The sequence below is a fragment of the Antedon mediterranea genome, chromosome 7 (genome assembly GCF_964355755.1).
Source record: "Antedon mediterranea chromosome 7, ecAntMedi1.1, whole genome shotgun sequence".
Classification (NCBI taxonomy): Eukaryota; Metazoa; Echinodermata; class Crinoidea; order Comatulida; family Antedonidae; genus Antedon; species Antedon mediterranea.
This window is the reverse complement of record NC_092676.1, coordinates 6,241,131-6,263,913: the sequence shown is the minus strand read 5'-3', so window position 1 is coordinate 6,263,913 and position 22,783 is coordinate 6,241,131. Positions and strand designations below refer to the sequence as shown.

The 22,783-nt window shown below is 33.4% G+C and overlaps 3 protein-coding genes and 1 long non-coding RNA gene across 5 annotated transcripts; 3 read left to right on the top strand and 1 right to left on the bottom strand.

Moving 5' to 3' along the window:
• Nucleotides 1-220: 220 nt before the first annotated feature.
• LOC140053921 (oxygen-dependent coproporphyrinogen-III oxidase-like) lies at nucleotides 221-9,776 on the top strand. Its single transcript, XM_072098674.1, has 15 exons — nucleotides 221-314; nucleotides 822-867; nucleotides 1,449-1,515; nucleotides 1,632-1,718; nucleotides 2,331-2,381; nucleotides 2,496-2,570; nucleotides 2,879-2,997; nucleotides 3,294-3,360; nucleotides 3,449-3,571; nucleotides 4,006-4,117; nucleotides 4,428-4,507; nucleotides 4,814-4,893; nucleotides 8,710-8,736; nucleotides 8,880-8,982; nucleotides 9,253-9,776. The coding sequence occupies exons 2-15, from the start codon at nucleotides 830-832 to the stop codon at nucleotides 9,337-9,339; spliced, it is 1,116 nt and encodes a 371-aa protein (XP_071954775.1). The 5' UTR covers nucleotides 221-314; nucleotides 822-829; the 3' UTR covers nucleotides 9,340-9,776.
• LOC140053922 (uncharacterized) lies at nucleotides 5,865-6,871 on the top strand. The gene is made up of 3 exons (XR_011846466.1): nucleotides 5,865-5,946; nucleotides 6,272-6,376; nucleotides 6,499-6,871. It is a non-coding gene; the product is annotated as an uncharacterized lncRNA (long non-coding RNA).
• A 317-nt stretch (nucleotides 9,777-10,093) lies between the features above and the next one.
• On the top strand, nucleotides 10,094-13,826 carry LOC140053920 (uncharacterized). Its single transcript, XM_072098673.1, has one exon. It carries the CDS (start codon nucleotides 10,222-10,224, stop codon nucleotides 11,533-11,535), a length of 1,314 nt encoding a protein of 437 aa, XP_071954774.1. The 5' UTR covers nucleotides 10,094-10,221; the 3' UTR covers nucleotides 11,536-13,826.
• Nucleotides 13,827-15,522: 1,696 nt separating this feature from the next.
• On the bottom strand, nucleotides 15,523-19,718 carry LOC140054606 (uncharacterized). 2 transcript variants are annotated; one of them, XM_072099664.1, is made up of 5 exons: nucleotides 19,623-19,718; nucleotides 19,143-19,223; nucleotides 18,451-18,770; nucleotides 17,951-18,055; nucleotides 15,523-17,419 (listed from the first exon to the last, which is right to left on the bottom strand). In XM_072099664.1, the coding sequence occupies exons 2-5, from the start codon at nucleotides 19,216-19,218 to the stop codon at nucleotides 16,856-16,858; spliced, it is 1,065 nt and encodes a 354-aa protein (XP_071955765.1). In that variant the 5' UTR covers nucleotides 19,219-19,223; nucleotides 19,623-19,718; the 3' UTR covers nucleotides 15,523-16,855. The 2 variants fall into 2 exon arrangements, with proteins under 2 accessions (XP_071955765.1, XP_071955764.1); XM_072099663.1 differs by having other exon boundaries at nucleotides 19,143-19,219.
• Between the last annotated feature and the right edge of the window lie 3,065 nt (nucleotides 19,719-22,783).

Here is a 22,783-nt window from a genome sequence, read left to right as displayed (position 1 = left end):
GTCAACAATACAATTCAATACATAACAAAACACTGTAAACACTGGACTAGTGGAGTTGAAAACACGGGGTCCATTAAAGAACCAATTTTCTACGATTAATCGTTCAAATTTAAATAAATTACTTACTCTAATATGTATTGCACAAACGGAACATATGCCGTGTGCCGAAACGACATTAACTGTAATCATGTCTCACTGTGCTGTAAGGCACTTGTGACGCGTCATAGGTGCCGGGAGGTTTCGTTACATGAAAAGTGTTAGAATTTATTATAGGAACGGGTAAACGGAAGTTAAGGTTGTTTCATAGGACCCAGGTAAGTAAGTGTATTTTATACCGTTTTGTTAGTGTATATGTCTGGTAGTATCAAACATCAATTATTAAACCTATTGAGGCCAGGTCTGCGTCTAGACTAGGCCTAGGCATAATAGCTAGCTAACCTTGTTGTTGTTTTGGTTTGTGGTTCGCGAGAGGCACGAGTCGCGGGGTGGCGGAGAGATGACACCCACATTGTGGTAAAAAATAATCCCTTTTCGAAACTCATTTTTTCTAAGTGCATTTATGTTTAGTAGTTTAAATTGCATGTGTTAGTTGCATACCATCTTTAGTTTACCTGGTGTAGGCCTAGACCATGGAGTTTACTCCATGCCTAGACCTACTATATGCTTGCATCACAGAGAGACCAGAAAAGGGAAAAAATATTTCAACTATAATATAATATGGAACGCCAAAAGGGAATTATTTATATAGATATTATTATAATAGCACCGTCAAGCGCCTGTGTGAGAGTGCAGTTAAAATTGTTTGCCTTATTTTCTTACAGTTTAAACTATGGTGATGGAAGGTATCTTGAAGCCGAAGATATTCCGGTAAGCAGTTAGCCTAATTCACTTTCACAAAAAAAAATAATAATCTTGAGCAAAAATCCTCTCTCTAAACGTCAATGTCAGCATTGACATTTAGCCCAGACCAATTTTGGTGTGACAGATAAGTCAGTCAGCTACTATCAAATTACATATATTTAATTAGAAATATATACAAAAATCCAAAGATTACTGAAAAAATTACAGTGGCTGCATCTCAATGGAAATAAAATAAGCAAAAACCTAAATCAAAACAATCAGAAATAAATTTCAGAGCTTTCTGGCTAGCCCATCCTCAGTCCTAGACCTATATCACTGACCAAGTCTTTTCTCCCCATGTCGCTATTGGTCACTCTTCTATTGCACCTGAACCTAACCCTGTCTCTGTCTACACTATCAAACTTTATGTAACAAAAAAATGTGGTGTGCCCATATATATGGACATGATGATATCATATCATGTCACTACCATATATTTGGGAACATCAGACTTATTTTGTTAAACTAGTTTGACAGTGTAGACAGAGCTTTAGCTTCTCCCTAAAGTATGCGTTTAGTCAAGTAATAATAGTGTATTTTTTTAACAGTGGAATGGCCATTGGGGCAATGGTTGGGACTGCTTTTGCAGGTTTTGGAGTTTACCACCATAAACAGGCAAGAAAAAGTATTTATTTTATATCATTCTTATCTGTATAATACAACATACCTCCTGAATATTTACAGTACATTGAAAGCACAATGAACTCATTTCTTGTTTAATATTTTGTTAGATGCTTGTACTAGCAGCAACCAAAGAATATGTAGATTTTGATAAATTGATGGCAAGCCCTGTTACTCCTGTCAAGAAATTAATTGAGGTTAGTACACTATACTATCTATTAAACTTAACTACATATATAAAGTATACGGGATGGTTGTAGTTTGGAGTGAGGCGAGTGTTGTTTTTTTTATTCAGTTTTTTACACAGAGGCGCCTTACAAGATGGAACACCCTCAGCTACAAGGTGCCTCAGATTAACAAATACAACATTTTAAAACAAAAAACAGAAACATCAATCAAATATTCCAGAATTAACAAGAAATTGTTGTACATAATAAAACAATAAAGCATTTTCACAATTCAAAAGAAGATCGGAACCAAAAATAAAAATTGAACTTAAAAATTTAAAATTATACATTAAAGAAAAATCCTTGGCTAAGATATCCTCAATAATTGAGTTAGCGCTTACTGGTAGTAGAACATCTCTGTTGTTCTGGGGTAGTTGAATGTAAGTTCAGTCCCAGTGGGTTCTGTACTCAATACAGTAGTCATACTAAAGCTCTGTCTAAACTATCTACTACACTTACCTACTACTAGTTTGACAAAAAAAAGTGTGATCTGCCCAAATATGGTAGTGATATACCCAAATAGGGTAGTGCTAGACTAGACAGAGCTTAAGACTCAATTCAAAACAATTTTATAATTTACAGGAATCGGATACAATGAAGAGCCGTATGGAGATGATGGTAATGAAAACACAGGTACACAAATTATATATTTCTGTCTAAAATATAGTTTTGATCATCATAGTAGTAATAATGTATGTTTGTATAAGTTATGTTATGATAATTGTTTGTGTTTTTAATCATTTATAGGCAGAAGTTTGCCGTGCCCTTGAGAAAGTTGAAGGTGGTGCCAAATTTAAAATAGATAAATGGGAAAGAAAAGAGGTATGATAATGAAAAAAAACCTATCATAAAGAATAACTTAAAATTGTGATTGTTTAAGATAAATTTAATGTAAAAATTACTCTACTGCAGTTACTGCAGTATTTACATTTATTTACTCTAACCTGCAATTATTTTAATAGTTTTGTTTTTTTTTGGTAGTCATTTTACTTTAATTTACTTACATGGAATGCTCCATAAACTTTTACATTGAAACACATTTTTTTGTAGTTACTCCAGTAACTGCAGTAAAATAATTTTTACATGATCCCTAACTTTGATCACTACATTTACTATGATTCTTTCCCTAGGGAGGTGGTGGTATTGTCTGTATTATAGAAGATGGTAAAGTCTTTGAAAGGGCAGGAGTAAATATATCAGTTGTGGAAGGGGAACTTTCACCAAAGGCTGTTGCTCAAATGAGGACTAGGTATATAACAAATGTGTGATTGTTTTTCCATGATAAATTGGATCCAACCAAATGTTTATAATCCAAGGAGGGGAAAGGGGCACAACCAAAAAATAGGACGTTCAATTTAACACTTCACACTTTTTAGACTTTTTTACTAGGTTCTCTAAAGTGCACGAGAATACCATGGTGGTTGCCCTTGCCAATATTATGGCCACGTATTATGGTTCGGCCATTCACTCGCTAAAATATCAACCGAAATTAATGAAAAAAAAAAAAATTAATTAGAATGATTTCTCCACTTTTTTATCTGGCAGGGGGAAAAAGTTGAAAGATGGTACACTTCCATTTTTTGCTACAGGAGTCAGTTGTGTTATCCATCCTGTAAGTATGGTTTTTGTTGGTTACCATAGTTTCAAATTTTCCTCTTTTTATCCTATTTTAATGTTTATTATTATTACTTTGTTTTTAGCGTAACCCGATGATTCCTACGTTACATTTCAACTATCGATATTTTGAAGTGGATCAGGATGGCGAGAAGCAATGGTGGTTTGGCGGAGGCACAGATCTTACACCTTATTATTTGGACAAAGATGTATATACATTTAATATTTTGGCTTATAATTTGATTCATAATTTAATTTTTATATATAGATAATTTTCTTTTGCTGATAGGGCTAAAAGCCCATAACAAAATCTGGATGGTTCTGGTGGTAGAATGAGTCTTCTTATAAGGATAAGGACTATAAACTGTAAGTCCAGTGTACATATCTGGCTCATGTGCATTTAAAGAACCTAGTACATCTTTCAAGATGAGTAAGGGGTTATCCCACTGTCACACAGAGATCATAACTCATCAAGAGGGCCCCTTGATGTCAGCATACGTTAGTTTATGGTAACCCTCTATAAATAAGGTGAAATGAAATAAAAAATACAGTAGGGGCCTACGTAAGATTTATAATAACTTGTACCATGAGGTTTTGAGGTGGGATAGGAGGTGATGTTTACTTCTTTATTTTGTATTTTTAGGACGTGAAACTTTTTCATGGTACACTAAAAAAAGCATGTGACAAACATGATGAAACTTATTACCCTGAATTTAAGAAATGGTGCGATAACTATTTTGTGTTAACACATAGAGGTGAGTGAGCCACCTAGGAATTTGTGCTTTTCTAGAAAATTCACTTGATATTGGTAATCTACCTAAGCTACTTAAAAAAAAGTCTATTGTAGTAATCACATAATTAAACCTACTTAAGTTACTGTTAAAAAAACGAAAGGCTATAAATAAAATTATTAACACAAGTTTGACACTTGATTCAAAACTAAAGGCTCTGATACCAAAATATAGATTGAAATGATACTTTATCTACATTCAGAGATTTTTTGAGGAATTGAATTATTATTGTTTAATATTAGTTTTTGTGTAATATTTTTACATTTGCTATCAGGTGAAAGACGAGGTGTTGGTGGTATATTTTTCGATGATGTTGATAAGCCATCACAGGAAAAAGCATTTGAATTTGTCAAGGTAATATAAATAATAATTATTAAGGTAAATGATTTTGAAATAATGAATAAGATTAAATCAATGATTTAGAGGTAGTTTTTCGACAGGAAATTAAGTATGGTTTGCCCTACTCTGATGTGATTGTACATCCATGGAGGAAATAAATGATTGTACTGAATGCTCCGTACTTGACTTGAACCCACAACCTCCAGACCCTAGCTATAGGCGAGGTTGTAGGCTCAAGTTCCACCTGAGAATGACCTGTCAATGTACCTTAACTTTAGTTAAACAATATATGTCAAGCTATTGTGTTGTGTTAATTTGTAGGATTGTGCAAAAGCTATTATACCAGCCTATCTACCAATTGTCAATAAACACAAGAATGATGGCTATGGATACAAGGAGAGGTACTGTAATGATAAATATTAAACAAAAGAGAAAACCTCAAAAGAGAAAACCCCAAAAGAGAAACCCACTATTGAGGCACCCCTATCAAGTGGAGACCCTGAGCAAACACCCCTTACAGACAGAATTCTTTCATATGAAATGAACAAGGAAGAATATATATCTTAACACTACATCCCTATTAAATGGACACTCTCTGTAGGATCCCGAAGGTGTCTCCTTAATAGAGGTTCTACACTACATCCCTATTAAATGGACACTCTCTGTAGGATCCCGAAGGTGTCTCCTTAAAATGGATATGAAAGGGTTCCTAGCAATATCATTTTATTGGCTCAACGTGTAGATCAATCAGTTTTAAGCTTGCCATAGTCATACTTAATGTTTTGGAGGACGACAACGCCCTCAAAACGCCCCTGAGAAACCTGTGAAAAACTTTTTGTGACGTCACTAAAAGTTATTTTTGTATTACAGAGATAGGAATTTAGCAGTAAATCATTGATTGATGCAAAAGCATGGTAGTAATTACTTATTGCTTTGATATTTTTATTCTTGGATAAGTATGTTAGCCTAATCGAATAAAATTAATTCATATTATCAACCAAGTTTTTTTTTAAACGGATTTTAATTTCGTTTTTCAAGGCCATCTTTTACGAAATTCATAGCCAAATGCCTATCTTGCTGGGTACACGGAGTTATTTTGCGCATGCGTGAGAATCACAGAGTCGACCACCTTGGCCTCTCTCTCGACCCTCCTCGCGAGCGATGTTTATTTCGCTATTTATTATACACGTATTATTGAAACATTCATTTTATTATTATTTCGTTGTAATTAACTGAAATTGATGGAAATTCGTCCACGTCTTGTTAACACGGGTGTTAACATCGTTTTGAAGAAACGGTTGGACGAGTAAATGGTGTTTGACAATGCCATGGCCTGGAGCTAGCTAGGCCTAGGCCTTTTTAGTAGTGATGACTGCTGGATACGGTGTTTAGTCGCCCTGCCAGAGGTGAGCTGAGAGCGTATGCTCCTTGATGTATCGTTGAGGGTGTTAATGGTAGGCACAATTGTGTTACTGTATTATGTATATACACATTATTTATAAGTACGTTTATTAATATTGTTGTGTGCTGTAGTGTCCTGACTAACGTATTATTAAAATATTTTTTTGTTATTACATGCCGCCCTACTAGCTAGTAGGCTAGGCAACACTGAATACTAAATATTATGATTCCCAATAAAATGAATAGAGTTGGATTTTCTCTAATGTAGTAATAAAGGTTATAACAGGCCAGGCCTAGTTAGGGGTATTTCAGCTTGTATCATATACAGTACAATATACAGTAAATAAAAAATTCATTTGTATTTTTACCTACCTACAGGTCTATAATTGGAGTGCAATTATGATAATTGATGGACGGGATAAGCAAATGTATTTATTGATTGGAATGGAAGCGCAAATGTTAGAGTAAAATTATAATATTAAGGTAACAGATACTGAGCATTGCTATTTTAAACTGTTGAACAAACCTACATAATACATTATACTAAATTATTATTTTGTTTTGAGGGCAGATAAACATGTGCTTATTCATTTTCCTTTTTTCAGGTGAATAGAAAGATACCCAGAGTACTTTATAATAGATGCTACTTGGATCATGCTTGCACGATACATTTATGCAGTATACTAAGACACCAAGTATAGAATGAGCGCAGACAATTAAAATTACAGAACTAAATATTTATGAAGAATAGTAAAATATGCATAATAGAATTCTTTAGACGCGAGTGCTAGGGTTACAGTCATACTGTAACTATGGTAATGTACTACCAGACAGTACACTAGTAGCAGTGCATCATATAGTGTTTGTTTTTAACCATCTAAATGGGTCTGGGTATATAAACAAATAAACCACTACTGTACTTCTTTTTTTATTTATTTAGCCAAAAACTATGTACAATGGACATTTATGAAAGAATCCATCTCTTGAATATGATGGAGCTGGCTGGTGTTGATAGAATTAAAATGTATCACTCAGGTCTCAAAAGTAATTTATGTCCTGTTTGAAAAATCCTGCTTGTTCCGAACTCATTATGATACATTTGTTCAATAAAATTCATTCCACACACTATTTCTGCCATATAATTTGATGTTTACAATTTTATTACTAGTACTATTACAGTTCTTCAAAGCCATCTCATGTACTGTTGATTCCATAAATCTGCAAAGATAAGACCAATAAATGGATGGAAATGTACTATTATTTTTATTCAATCCTACCTCTAGGCCCTATAGTATTATATTTTATGACTTGGTAACAAACAGAAAGAGGTTATTATTTAATTACACTACAGTTACTAACTAAACTATAATAATCCTCTCGGCCTCACCTCCTCTGCTCTACTTTAATTATTAGTATTATTATATTACTATATTAGTCAATAACAAAAGTCAGAGCCAAAAACAAGTTCAACACAAGCTTACCTTTTTTATTTACGTCGCCTTTTACATACGTCTACGCCCGCGCCTTGTCCACTTCCTGGAGGTTCGTCGGTGGACCGGCGACTGCTACTCTCTTGTACTGTAGTAGGCCATGGAGTAACTCCATGTGTGTAGGCCTAGCCTACTACTAGCGAATTTAGAAGAAACTATAGTCTACTAGACCTAGCCTAATTTGTAGTCTGCGTGAGTGGTTTAGTGTGAGAAGTACAAATACACACTTTCTTCTTTTCACGTACAATCTTTGCAGACATAACTTTTTATTGATTTGTGAAATATCGATATTTTCTACGACTGCAGCAACAGGGAGCTTGCAACACGCGAGTCTCGTGTAGCATGGGTTTGTTTATTTTGTTTACACCACACAGTCCGCGAACGAGACAAGGCGGTGATTGGACTGTATTAAAATTCATTAACCAATCACAAAACGACTGCTGCCGTGGCTACAACCCCGGGTGTTTCAAACTCTAAATTTGACGATCTCGTACGTGCGTATAGAACGTTCATAAAAATTAAGATGGCGTGCCAGTTGGTCGGCCATTTTGCGGACGTTTTATACCAAAATTTAATTTGTTTATTTCTCAATTTCTACTAGGTATTTGAATCTAATTTTTTGTGTGCTGTTTATTAACATTAAAAGGATTCATACAAAGTCCTTTTTGTGAAATTTTAAAATCCTTTCATATCCATTTTAATAGAGGTTCTACACTACATCCCTATTAAATGGACACTCTCTGTAGGATCCCGAAGGTGTCTCCTTAATAGAGGTTCTACACTACATCCCTATTAAATGGACACTCTCTGTAGGATCCACAAGGTGTCTCCTTAATAGAGATTCTACACTACATCCCTATTAAATGGACACTCTCTGTAGGATCCCGAAGGTGTCTCCTTAATAGAGGTTCTACACTACATCCCTATTAAATGGACACTCTCTGTAGGATCCACAAGGTGTCTCCTTAATAGAGATTCTACACTACATCCCTATTAAATGGACACTCTCTGTAGGATCCCGAATGTGTCTCCTTAATAGAGGTTCTACACTACATCCCTATTAAATGGACACTCTCTGTAGGATCCCGAATGTGTCTCCTTAATAGAGGTTCTACACTACATCCCTATTAAATGGACACTCTCTGTAGGATCCCGAATGTGTCTCCTTAATAGAGGTTCTACACTACATCCCTATTAAATGGACACTCTCTGTAGGATCCACAAGGTGTCTCCTTAATAGAGGTTCTACAGTAATTAGAACTGTGTACATGCAATTAAAGTATTGAATGATTAAAAATTCATTTTAATACTATTTTTAATTTTCAGGCAGTGGCAGTTACTAAGGAGAGGACGGTATGTAAATATAGAAGTATTTGCGTCTAAATTTAATATAATAATATATGTTAACTCTATATTTTTTATTGATGATGATTTTGTAAACCTATTTTCTCTTTAATTTATTATATTTATTTTATACATGTTATTTGTTTGTGTAGATATGTAGAATTCAATCTAGTGCATGATAGAGGAACTAAGTTTGGTCTGTTCACACCAGGTGCACGTATTGAGAGCATTTTAATGTCCTTACCACAAACAGCAGTAAGTCATCTTTTTTTTTGCACACGCTTTCCTTTTTGTAATGAACAAAAACACATAAAAAGATGATCATCAAACTTTAAAGCTCTGTCTACACTATCAAAGTTTATGTGACAAAAAAATGTGATGTGCCTATATATGGACATGATGATGTCATATCACTACCATATTTGGGCATATCACTACCATATTTGGGCACTCAAACTTTTTTGTCAAACTAGTTTGATAGTGTAGACAGATCTTTATATCAATCTAAACTGTTTTCTTATTTAGAAATGGCAATATAACCACACACCAGAGGAAGGCAGCAAGGAATGGGAACTATGGCAAGTCCTAAAAACACCACAAAACTGGATTTAGGATACAATTTATACTTCATAATTTGCAATAAGACAATCGTGCTGTGTGTTATTCAATGTCATTCAAGAATTATGCTTTTGCCTCATCTAATAATTAAATAAAATCATATAGCATATGGAAAATTAGAAAAAAAGAGAAACAAATCTACCAGCATTTGACGATCTGAAAATCAGTAACATTATAGTAGAACCTGATAGAACAGTACCATAGGGTGTCAATGGCAAAAATTAATAACTGACATATGCAGTAGATGTAATTGAAATTAGAAAATGTCACCATTTGAGTTGAGTTTGCAATAAATGACACACTACTATGAACTTATCTAAACAGTACATAAAACTAATGTACTACTAATTCTCAGTTCTGTATCTCCACATACAAAAATTTGCCAGTATCATGAGAAAATTACTCAGCTCAGCCGAAGGTTAACTATATAATTTATATAATATATTTTTTATAAATTGTGTAAAATTTTTCATAATTTGAGGTTAAATATTTGATCATGCTTATGCTCATATGCTAATAAAAAGTTTATTTACAAATTTAATTTTTGTCTGTTTCTTTTTGACTATTTTATTCCTGTAAAAAAAACCAGGCTATGACGTTTTTAAGCCTGTTTTTAGAACCTAACTAATATTCTGAGGCTACCAATTACACACACTATGCAGGATTGTTGTAAATTTCTGAAGCATTACATTATACAATTCTATTCAAAAACCTAATACTATTATATTCTATAGATAGTCAAAATATTTGATCTCCCTTAACCACGAACCATGCTTTACCCTAAGTCTATTGTCACAATACAATGGAAGTAATAAGCAATAGCACACTATCAAAAGCCATTTTTGCACCTACTAGTGATTTTGGAAATCAATCACAATGTTTTCGTATAAACGAAGAAATTCATTACAACGGTTTGCTAAACTATTGATATTTATATCTTGCGTTGTTACTTGGATACTTTGGGATAATTCTGCTATAGTTTATCAACAAGTACGAAGACTTATATCAACCGAACGACGTCATGGTGTTGATGTGACTTCAAACTGCAAAACAGGTACAATTGAAAGGTATACAAGTTGTTTTATCAAAAACAGGCTTCAATGTGATCACATGCCAATAATACACTCGGTATTTGCCGATTACGATGATAATCAAGTCGTATTCGTCGGAATTACATATCGTGGTGAGAAATGGAGTGAACAATCATTTATATGTGAATTTCCGAACGGAGATAAAACAATGACGGATCCTATTGTAAAAGATGCTCGTAGTTTTGGTGCAACTCCACAATATATACTTGTTATCACCTGTCCGTTTCCCGATCAATTCTCGTCTTCATCCGCGTATCATCAACAAATGTTTAACGTCTCTTTACGAAGAAATACTTTTCCAACTGCCGCATATATTAATATTCCTATATGTTCCTCTCACAAGACATTAACAAAGAAGGAAAAGCATCCCTTGATACTCTGTACCATGGCAAAAAACATGGATAGGTTTTTCCCGACTTGGTTGGACTACTATCGTCACATTGGAGTAAACCATGTTTACATTTACGACAATTCTAAACGAGAGAGTTTGCCAAAGGTGTTGAAAACGTATATAGACAACGATTTTGTATCAGTCATTCCGTGGTCACATGATCACACGCCATGGAAAACGTATTTAGAAGTACAAATAGCTCATGAGAATGACTGTGTTTGGCGGAATAAGCATAGATCAGAATGGATACTAAAAGTAGATCTCGATGAATTTGTACAACCAATGAATCCAGATAAGCCACTTTTAACAGACTACATAGCCAATTATACGTCGGGGAATATCGCATGCCTTCAAATGCAAAGTTGGTTTTTCGGACGTAAAAAACACGAGAAATTTCTTCATTTAAATACCACAATAGAAGCGAATCGCTGGCGAGCTTCAAATCCAGATCCATTAAATATGGGGCACGATAAATGTATCATTCGACCTAAAAATGTGCATTACTTCAAAATACACGGAGTAAAATTAGGTGGTGAGACATTGACCCTTGACCCTTTAAATGAAGTTCGTCTCACTCACTACAGATCCTCAAATCCTTTACACTATGGTTTTAGTAGACGTTATGAAGTTAAGGATTTAAGTATGTTGAAAATATGGAAACAAATTCGTGGATGCGATATCCGTGACGAAGAATGTAAACATTTATAATACATTTTAAATATGTATTAAGTTTCATTTTCAACAACATTAGGCTACAGTTTACCATTATTTTTTCGATGTATTGTAATATGTAATAAAGAATAACAATTGATTTATTTTCCATACAACAACAAATAATACATAGGCCTACATCAAGTATAAATAAATATAACACAAATCGTATGGAAAGAGACTATATTTTGTTTGTGATGGCGCTAGTTACACTTCGTTATCAATCAATCAAAGTAACATTTATTTCTCTTGTCTTTCATAGAAAATAAAAATTAACAGTAAAAATTATTAAAATAAGAGGGGCAACATTCCTAAAAAGCAAAGCTTGTATAAGGCAGCCCATAGAAACTGAAAAAAAAACAGGACAACACGGGAACCGGAAACAGGACAAAAACAGAAATGGATTCGGGGTGCCGAAAAGACTAAATATCAAAACTACAATGAGTGAAAGGATAATTAAACATAACTAGATAAGAGGTGCCGTTTCAATTTAAAAGAAAAACGTCTTCTTAGACAAAGCACTTTTTATATTAACTGGTACGTTATACCAAAGTTTAGGACCAGTGAACTTAATGCTATGTTTAAAAGAAGTAGTTTTAAAAAAAAGGAATACGAAAATTAAGATTGAAACTAAATAAATCATCAAAGTGTGATGGCAGGATCGAGTTTAGCCATGAATAGAGGAAAACACTTTGTTGAAGATGGTTAATATCCTGAATTTTAAGAAGACCAAATGAAGAAAATAAAGGATTGGAATGGGATAAAGGAGGAGCATTTGCTATGTATCTTACGGTTTTCTTTTGGATCAATAACAGTTTGTTTAAGTAGGACGGGTATGTATTACCCCAAATAATATTACAGTAAGTGAGGTAAGGGAGGACTAGTGAACATTAAAGAATCCGGAGTATGTTTTGAGGGATGAAAGATGATAATCTATATATGATACCAGAACTTTTGGATATTTTGTTTTCGACTTGTGTAATCTGATGTTTCCAATTTAGCTTACAGTCCAGATAAACACCAAGAAATTTAGTTTTTTCAACAATCGGTATTAATTGATCTTTAATTTTTAGTTTAAAAGTACTAGTATTTAGTGGTATTTGTGAATTTTTGAACACCATACCACAGCACTTTAGATTAACAGAAAGTTTGTTTGCAGAAAAGTATGTTAAAATTTTGGGTAGATTTTCGGTTGATATTTTAAAAAGGGAATCTATATTTTTATCAGTGTAAATTAGGGTTGTGTCATCAGCATACAACAGAAAAGAAAACATATTTGAGGCATTATGGATATCATTTATGTATAATAAAAATAATAGAGGCCCAAGCAGGGAACCTTGAGGGACTCCACAAATAATAGGAAGAAAATCAGAAAGGGTGTGTTTAAATTTAGTGCATTGCTTGCGGTTTGAAAGGTAGCTTTTGAATAAATTATATACAGGGCCACGGATTCCATAAGTATGTAACTTATATAATAAAATATCGTGATCAATTGTATCAAAGGCCTTCGAGAGGTCAATGAAAATACCAATGGCAAAATCACCCCTCTCGAAAGCCCCAACAATTTCATTTGTTAATTGAAGAAGTGCGGTGGATGTATTATAGTTCTTACGAAAGCCAAATTGTTTATTGTAAAGTATACTATTCTTTTGAAGATAATTGTATGTTCGATCATAAATAAGGCGTTCAAGTATTTTGGAAAAGATCGGTAGCACTGATATAGGACGGTAATTACTGGAATCAGATTTGTCACCAGTTTTAAAAATAGGAGTTACTTTAGCTAGTTTAAGGGTGTCAGGAAAGGTGCCATTTACAAAACAAAGATTGAAAATGTAGCAGAGGGGTTCAGAAATAAAAGGGATAAGTTGTTTAATAATAGACGGGTTAATATCATCAATGCCAGGTGCTTTACTATTTTTGAGGCGCATAACAATATCCATAACCTCAAAAGCAGTCACAGGATTGAGAAATAAAGAATTTATGGATGGCGGAGGGAGGTAATCCTTAAAATTTGCATTAGATGTGTCTATATTTCTGGCGAGGGTAGGTCCAATATTAACAAAAAAATTATTAAAATGATTTGAAATTATGTTGGGATCATCCGTTAAGTTTCCTTCGCAATTTATAGTGGACTCTTCGAAATGCTTACTTTCATTCGTTTTTATGAGACTATTTATAATTGTCCATGTTCCTTTGATATTATCTTTCTGCTGCTTAAACTTTTTTTTTCATAATAATTGCGTTTTGTTAATTTTATTAAAGAGTTAAGGGAGTTACGGAATTGCTTATATTCATTTATGTTTTTGTCATTCGGATAGCGGAGGGATTTGGAATACAGTTTCTGTTTATGCTTTATTGAATTTAAGAGTTCATCCGTCATCCAGGTCTTTATTTTTTTTTCCTGCAGACTGCTCTTGAATTGCAAAATGTTTATCATACAGTCGTTTGAATTCAGTTTCAAATGAAAGTAAAGCAATATTAGGATCATCCGTACCATATGCATGATTAATTAACCGAACGACGTACACATAAACCGCATAAACAATGATCATAAATCTTTACGGAGAAAGATATCGGCACTCGTGGTTTATTGCTACTGTAGTACTGGAGACCAGTACACGATATGCTATCTAACATGCCAGTGTTGTAATGATAATAGTTTTGGCACTGTACATCAGTGGCTTACTTTAACTTGTGAAGGTGCGTCCAAAAAAAAGAGAGAAAAAAATACAACAATAAGACAACAAAAGACTACTTAAACCAACTTCACAACAAGTTATAACTTATAGACTATACAAAATACTATAAAAGTCGTTTTTAATAAATCAAGACGTTTTATTGTAATCTGACATAATTGTACGGAATTCACGACTACGTCAGTGTAGACATGGACCTTACCATCAGTAGTTAAATTTATATGAAATTCCTTTTCGCCCAAGTTATTTAAGAATTAAACAGTTTGCTGAAACAAACAAATTGTTTAGACTTTGTGATTTAAAATTGGCGATCTGTAAGGAATTCCGTATTTATCAGTATTTTATTATAACAACATAAAATAACATCTTCAATTTAAAATCAGTAACTTTTTTGCAGATGATGTATATATATGGAATGATAACCAATAAATGTTCTTCGTCCGTTCCATTAATTCTTTATCCATTGTCCTTGTTTTTTCTCTGTTACCTTTCAACTTTCCTTTCTAGGATTTTCTTCCATTTGATATTTAGACTTTGCTTCTGCGCAATTGTTATTCGTTCATTCCATTTCTATTCTTTACGCACATTGTGCTGCTTGGGTACGGTTCTCTCTTCTTGCAACTTCCCTCTCCATGATCTTCCATTTTATTCGATCTTCAACTGATCTTGCTTGGGTAACTGTCTATTCTATTATATTCTTTACGCACATTGTGCTGTTTGGGTTCTCTCTTCTTGCAACTTCCCCCTCCATGATCTTCCATTTTATTCGATCTTCAACTGATCTTGCTTGGGTAACTGTCTATTCTATTATATTCTTTATGCTCATTGTGATGCTTGGTTTCTTTCTACCTTTAACTCCTCCTTTGATAATTTCTTGATCATCTTCTTTATTGTATCAAACAAAAAACAATTTAATACAAAAGGTAGCCAAGGTATAGCCGAAGCTAATCAAGCTTGGTACCTTTTATCTTAACTAACTTAAGCTACAAAATTAACAAATAAATAACAGAACTTAAAAGAAAATAAAAATTTGATAACGTCAAAAACAAAACAAAAAATGTTGAATAATAAATAAATAACATAACATAACATAACATAAAGTCTGTATGTACTATACTGTAATAAACAAAACCATATCAGTTCAATAGATAATATCTGATGAATTAACAATATATAAAAACATTGCAAATTATAGATTATTCTTTTATATACTTAGATAAAGTAATTCTTTAAGTTGTTTAGAGAAAGCAAATCTATATGTAATTGTTCGTAATTCTAAAGGTAAATCATTCCAAATAACAGCACCAGAAAAAGAAATTCTAAATCGTCCACAATTAATACGACAAGGGGGAATGGCTAAATTAAAATAATGATTAATTCTTGTATTATATGCATGATCAGTAGTTTCAAAATAATCAGATAAACTGTGAGGTAATCTATTATTAAATAGATCAGAAACAAATTTAGAAACACATAAGGTATATAGTTTATTTATATCTAATATTTTAAGTAAATGAAATAAAGGCAATGAATGTGTTCCAAACTTAGAAAAAGTCATACACCTGACACACATTTTTTGTGTAACTAAAGGGGTTTTAAATACGAATCATATGTGCTACCCCATATCTCAATACCATACATTAGATGTGGCTGAATAAAAGCATTATAAAGCAAGATTAAAGTGTTCCGAGGGATATAGTGCCGTAATTTAAATAAAATACCAACCCGCTTCCTTAATTTATTGTTCAAATCAACAATGTGGTCTTTAAATGAAAGAAATGTATCCAAAATAATACCAACAAAAAAAATCGTATCCGTTTCAGAAATCTTATTATTATTTATCTTGATAGAGCCATTGATACTAATATTTTTAATTCTTGAACGAAAAACAATAAACTTTGTTTTGTCAGTATTAATTGTTAATTTATTGGCATTACACCAATTAATTACTTTTTGAAATTGTATGTTAATTTCGTCAAGATTTAACACATTTCCAGATAAAGGTTTAAATAGGTTGGAATCAACAGCAAAAATAAAAAAAATCAGTAGAATTTGGCAAATCATTAATATAAATTAAAAACAAAATGACACCGAGCACCGATCACTGGGGAACACCACAATTGATGGGCAATCAATCTGATATAAAGTTTCCTGAAGACACAAACTGAAATCTGTTACTAAGATAATTAGAAATCCACTGTAGAGGAGATTACCTCTTACTCCGTAGTAATTTAGTTTAGAAATTAAAATTTCATGATTAATGGTATCAAAGGCCTTGGAAAAATCAATAAAAATACCAAGTGCAAAGTGAAATTGAAGAGTATTAACTAAATTAATTAAAGAAAGCTTGGTACTATATTTTTTCCTAAAACCATATTGGTGTTTTTGTCTTTTCCATTTTCGATCTTTATCCGATCTTGCTTGGGTAACTGTTATTCGTCCATTCTCATTGTGCCGGATTTTCCTCTCAATTTTTCGTCAACTTTATTTACCTATTTTATTCGATGGTTGGCTGATCTTGCTCCTGCGCAATAAGTTCCATTATAGTTTTTATTCATTTGATCTTGGTCTTCTTCTCCTCCATGATCACCTTCAATGTCTACTCATCTTTATAAGTGATGCTAGCATTTCCCCGAGTGACAATTTACCTCTTTCTTCGGAGGATTACAGTAATGTGCCCATTGATGATCATTGATAGACGCGTAAGGCGCTGGTTGACACAACTTATCCATTACGTCATGCACATGCGTATCATCAACCCACGTCTTGTTAAAGTTCCGATACATTAACAAAGTTAAAGCCGACATCGCGTAGTGATGGGTGTGAATTTGCCCAACTGGATTTACATCTCGTTTTACCGACCCAGTAGGTGCAATGCATGTATGTGTCAAAGTACATGACATCAATGGTTGTAATATCGTTGGATATATTGCAGAATTATTTACAAATAGCAATGCATCATCTGAGAGCATCGGACTATCGGGAAACATCTTAAATATATCGTATTTTAAACCAAATTTCCGATAGAGACTGGGATGCGTTACATCAATAGTCTTGTTGTTGTAGTTTACTTTTCCGATTATTCCATGATGTTTACTGGCATATTGAAGGAGAATGCTTACGGGGGCTCTGAGTCGAATCTTGGGACTAACAAACAAAACAGCACCATATTCCATCAAAAGTTCCTGTGAACAAATTATAGTGAAAGTATTTAGATCATACATTATAATCGGTCTTTTTATTTGAATATGCGACGGGAATAAAACATCTTCCTTTTCAATAATTCATTTGGTTATTTTATTTCTAGCATTAGGCTACTACACAACTCATTACAAATACACAAATGTTTGGACATTGCTGAACTAATATCAACAAGGTCTAACATCACAAACCATTGGTATACAACTACGTTCACAATAGAGAAGAAACACTCATTCTGTACAAAACTTAAGTGTGACCTAAAAACGTAACTTGATAGGAGTGGCGAGTCTGTGATCAGTGCTAATGCTTGGTTCCCACTAGAGACGCAACACAGAGACGCAACTCAACGTACGTGATTTGATCTTTGATCAATCAAATTAAGCTACGGATTATTACAGTCGCTTATCATTGGTCAATTCGCTTACGTTGCGTCTCGTCCTAGTGTTGCGTCTGAATCAAGCTTACGGTTACAAGAGTGTTAGGATAATTATATGCATGTTACTACTCATACTCACTTTAATTGCTAGTATTTTCCATGCCATGTTGTCATGCATTTCAACATGACTTGGGTAAAAGGTGTAATTAATCTTTCTAATTTCAACATTGCACATCCATTTCATCTGAAATTAGAAATATAAATTAATAACAACTACATTATTTTAGTACTAATATAAGTAATACTACAATATACAATTGAATTTAAGTTCCCGAGAATGCCTGCTTATGATGTTGTTATCGTTAAATTTGAACGATATGTCCAGACAAATATTTTCGCAACTTGCACAAGCACATTGGAAATGTGTCGATTGACCATCACAAGACACCAGTTGCAAGAAATGTTTTTGGTGTAAAAATGATATCTGTATGCAGTTGATTTACCGTTAGATTGAGCTGTTTATGACATGGAGGTAAATTAATTATTTGTTACCTCCATCTTTAGGATAAAAAAAGTAGAATTCTCATATTATGATAATGTAACTTAGGAGAAGAAAATATTTTTGTAATAAAAACTTACAGATTTAACTTTATGTTTACTAATTCCAAGATCATAAATAATAATTTTCTTGTTAGGCATATGGGCCTGAATAGACGTTATCATTCCTAGGCCTGTGTAAGTTTCTTTGTTACTAAACCCTGCCGCAATAACTATCCTTCTGTCCAATTCTAATAAATCTATTTCCTTGCTAATGTCAATTGTGGTATTACTGGTGTGTACACGGCCGTCGGTGTTGTAGCTGTAGACAGGCCTTCTTTTTGGATTCCGTGTTATTGGTACGGACAATTTAACATTTTTCACTATATCGTTGGTTTCTAAAATGAAGCCTTGAAAAAGAACTGAAAAATATACATTAAAAAATGAATATTATAACAAATAAATAAAAAATATAAACTTTCTGACCACAATTTTTAATTCCTCACATAACATTTTCACAACAGGGCTCACACAATGTATTTTGCATAGCATAGCTAATTTTTTTTTCCAAAATAATTGTTTAAAAATGCATTTTTTCTAATTTGTATCTAGAATCCCATTATTTGGTTTTCTTTCACTCAGGCATGGAGGTATAGGGGAAGAAGCTACGCTTTTTATAGACTAGCTACCATACTATTACATTACTGCGAATAATTCCTACTTTTAATCATAGGTGTATTATCCAATATCTTTATATATATTCATATATGGAAAAATAAATTTAAATTACTGACCTTTGACACAGGTATATAAAGTAAACATCGTAATAGCAAGTGCAACAAATGTAGTAATGCATGATTTCCACCTCATACTTTCTGAAACGTAAAATGAATGATTTAGGATCAATCATTTAACCGTATAGGCCTATCATTTAAATCTTTAGTAAGCGTAACTAAAACGATCTATACCAAACCATAGAGAATATCTCTATGACCAAACTAAACACTTGCTCGTGTGCACTTTAAAGAACCTAGTACATCTTTCGAGACGAGTAGGGGGTTACCCCGGTGTACTAGTACATCACAGCCACTGATCACCAACTGGGCCCTCTGGGAGATCAGTCTTTGACTGAAGAGGTCACCCAGTATAAAGATAAAACAAACTAGAACTAGAACTAAACAATTACGCCACGTATGTTTTTACCTACCAAAAGCCTACCCAGATACTATGTTTCGCCAAATAACAAATATAGTATAAATTTACAGTAGGCCTACCTCAGACTCTTGGTCCAATCGCCGTTTCCAAAAGCAATAGAACTCGGATAGTTTACCTTCCTTGTATGTATGGCGCATAGAGATATGGAGGTATAACATCTCCATGAACTACACTTTGTAAAAAAGGTTTTAAGCATTGTACTATAATAGTACAATGATAATTTGCATAACAAAAGGCAGACAGCAGTAGTAAGAAAAAGAACGTATGGAACAGCGCTAAATAAAAGTTATATTGTGTTGAACAACCAAGTGGAGATATGTTGGCTTATTGTCGTGGTATTATTACAATATTATTTCTCAGCCGTTTTCTCTATAATGTAGGCCTACTGGTTTTGTACCGTAACATGTGAGTGTTAAGTCTCACTTAATTTTACTTGGTTTTAACCACAATTATAATCATGCCAACTTTCTTCACACCAATTATTGATATAATAAGACAGTAATAGTAAATGGCAGATAAAATCTTCTGCGAAAATTGATAATAAAACTAGGTCGTGCCCACAGATGGTTCTCGAATCTATATATAAATTATGGTTAATTCTGACATAGGCGAGCACAATGCAAAAACTTCGGTACAAATCTCCGCCTTGGATACCTACCTTATCTATCCGAGATGTACCGCGAAACGTAGATTTGATAACATTAGTGTGCACGCCGACGCTATTGTTCCATATTTATATCTTAGGAAGATATTATAAAGATTTTTTTAACAACATTTATGATTTCAACATTGGATTTTCCTCTCAATTTCAATTCTTCCCGGTCAAAGTAATTTCCGGGTTTAAGATAAGTTCACCTTAGTTTCAAATATTTTCTCTCTTTTATACACAAGGGAGCAGTTAAAATAATAGATTTGACCCTAAAGGTGACTGGAAACAGGCACTTTCCATCAATCAATACAGTGTCCCTTTGGAAGACGAAAAAAAAATTGGCCATTAATCATAGCCATTTCAGTTTTTTGTTTATTTTAAAACATATTAATTCTGACATAGGCGAGCACAATGCAAAAACTTCGGTACAAATCTCCGCCTTGGATACCTACCTTATCTATCCGAGATGTACCGCGAAACGTAGATTTGATAACATTAGTGTGCACGCCGACGCTATTGTTCCATATTTATATCTTAGGAAGATATTATAAAGATTTTTATAACAACATTTATGATTTCAACATTGGATTTTCCTCTCAATTTCAATTCTTCCCGGTCAAAGTAATTTCCGGGTTTAAGATAAGTTCACCTTAGTTTCAAATATTTTCTTTCTTTTATACACAAGGGAGCAGTTAAAATAATAGATTTGACCCTAAAGGTGACTGGAAACAGGCACTTTCCATCAATCAATACAGTGTCCCTTTGGAAGACGAAAAAAAAATTGGCCATTAATCATAGCCATTTCAGTTTTTTGTTTATTTTAAAACATACCACACGTGTGTGAAGGTACAGTAGTTAAATAATAGGAATTATACTGCAAATTAATAAAGATCAAATTAAATATACGCCATAAAGAATCAGAATATATTGTGGGGAATAGTATTATAAAATTACATAGGGAGATTTGATAAGACATTTTTCGAGTGAAATCCCGATAGCTGAGTTTTATTGAGTAAGCTTGCAGGAATAACTGTAGGCTATCTTCCTGTGTCCCGAGATGTCTGCCCATGTTGCAAGCCGTAATGTCTTCTTTCTTGGGCCCACTCTGTCACGGCAGTTAGTTTCAAAAGATGATTAAATTAAATAATGTACTAATAATTATTAGGATGGTATTCATTTGAATAAACGCCTCTCCAATAAAAAATCACTTTGAATAATAACTCCCCCCCCCCCCCACAACCCAACTATCTAATAAACGTCCATCCACATATTTATAATAACACAATTATACTATTTGTAGTAGAATTCACCGCACTGTTATCTGCAATTTACCAAGCATTTGTTATTCTTTTTTACCACTTTTCATATATATGAGAGGATTTCATTTGATTATAAATGTTACCATATTATTAGAACTAAAACATTTAACATATATCCCTCGAATAAGCACCTCCCTCAAATGACCTCCGCCTCCCCAAAGGGCCCTACCAAACAATAAAAACTATACTTTAAAATGTTATTAATCATCTAAAACACTGTGAAACAAAGTAGTTTAGTTTTACGAATGTCAAGCATTTTCAATAATGGTAACCGACAGAAAATGTATAAGGAGAACATTATCATTCCGAGAACCATCGTCTACACTTCCTAGAGGGGGAGCGAGCGAAGCAAGCTCACCCTCTAGTACATAATAATTTCAGCGTTAAAAAACTGGCGATTTCAAATGTACGTACCGCAGGACAATAATACATGTCGTTTACAGGAACGAGTAAATAGACACTGTGATTTATGTACTGAACTAAAATTAGCACCCTGGGAATTACTTCCGAAAGAAAAACTTGTCACAAAATGAGACAAATTGTTTAAGTCAAATTTAAACAAACTTAATTTGTGTTTTGTATGTAACATTAGGGTTGAGGGATGGGAAAGAGGATGGGTGCAAAGAGGAACAATTGTTAAATATATTCTTTATCCATGTAGTAACGAAATATTAATTGTTTTCATGTTTTACAAATAATATACCACTAAACACAGTAAAACATTGCGATGTAATACTTTGTTGAAACTATCACCGTCCTAGTCGATTGAAATAGTATAGTACATGTAACGATACATCACTACGACGTTTATAATATGTTTATATAATGTATAACAATTTGTGAAAACCACCCCTATTCGTGGCAAATCATAAATTCGACTTAATCGTCAATAAATATTAAATTATCTAACTCAACTTAGGCCTAATTAGTAGGCCTAATGGTTTTCAATTGTTTCTTATAGCCAATTCATACTTAAGTTGGTTCCTAACCCTACCCACCAAAGTTGTTCTGCGTTTAGGGCATGTGATGCACCGTAGGCCTATCCTCTACTGGCTTTACAACGCTACTCATGCCAGTGGGGGAAGGGTGATGATGTCACGTGGGTGGTTTAACTGCAATAATAAAGATTTGTACATAATATACGGCGACTGAAAACGCTAGCTCATTATCCGTAAAAAAAAATCTATATCCAACCTCTGCAGCACAGATTGAAAACAAAATGGATATATAGATTACAAATTACCCTTTAGCC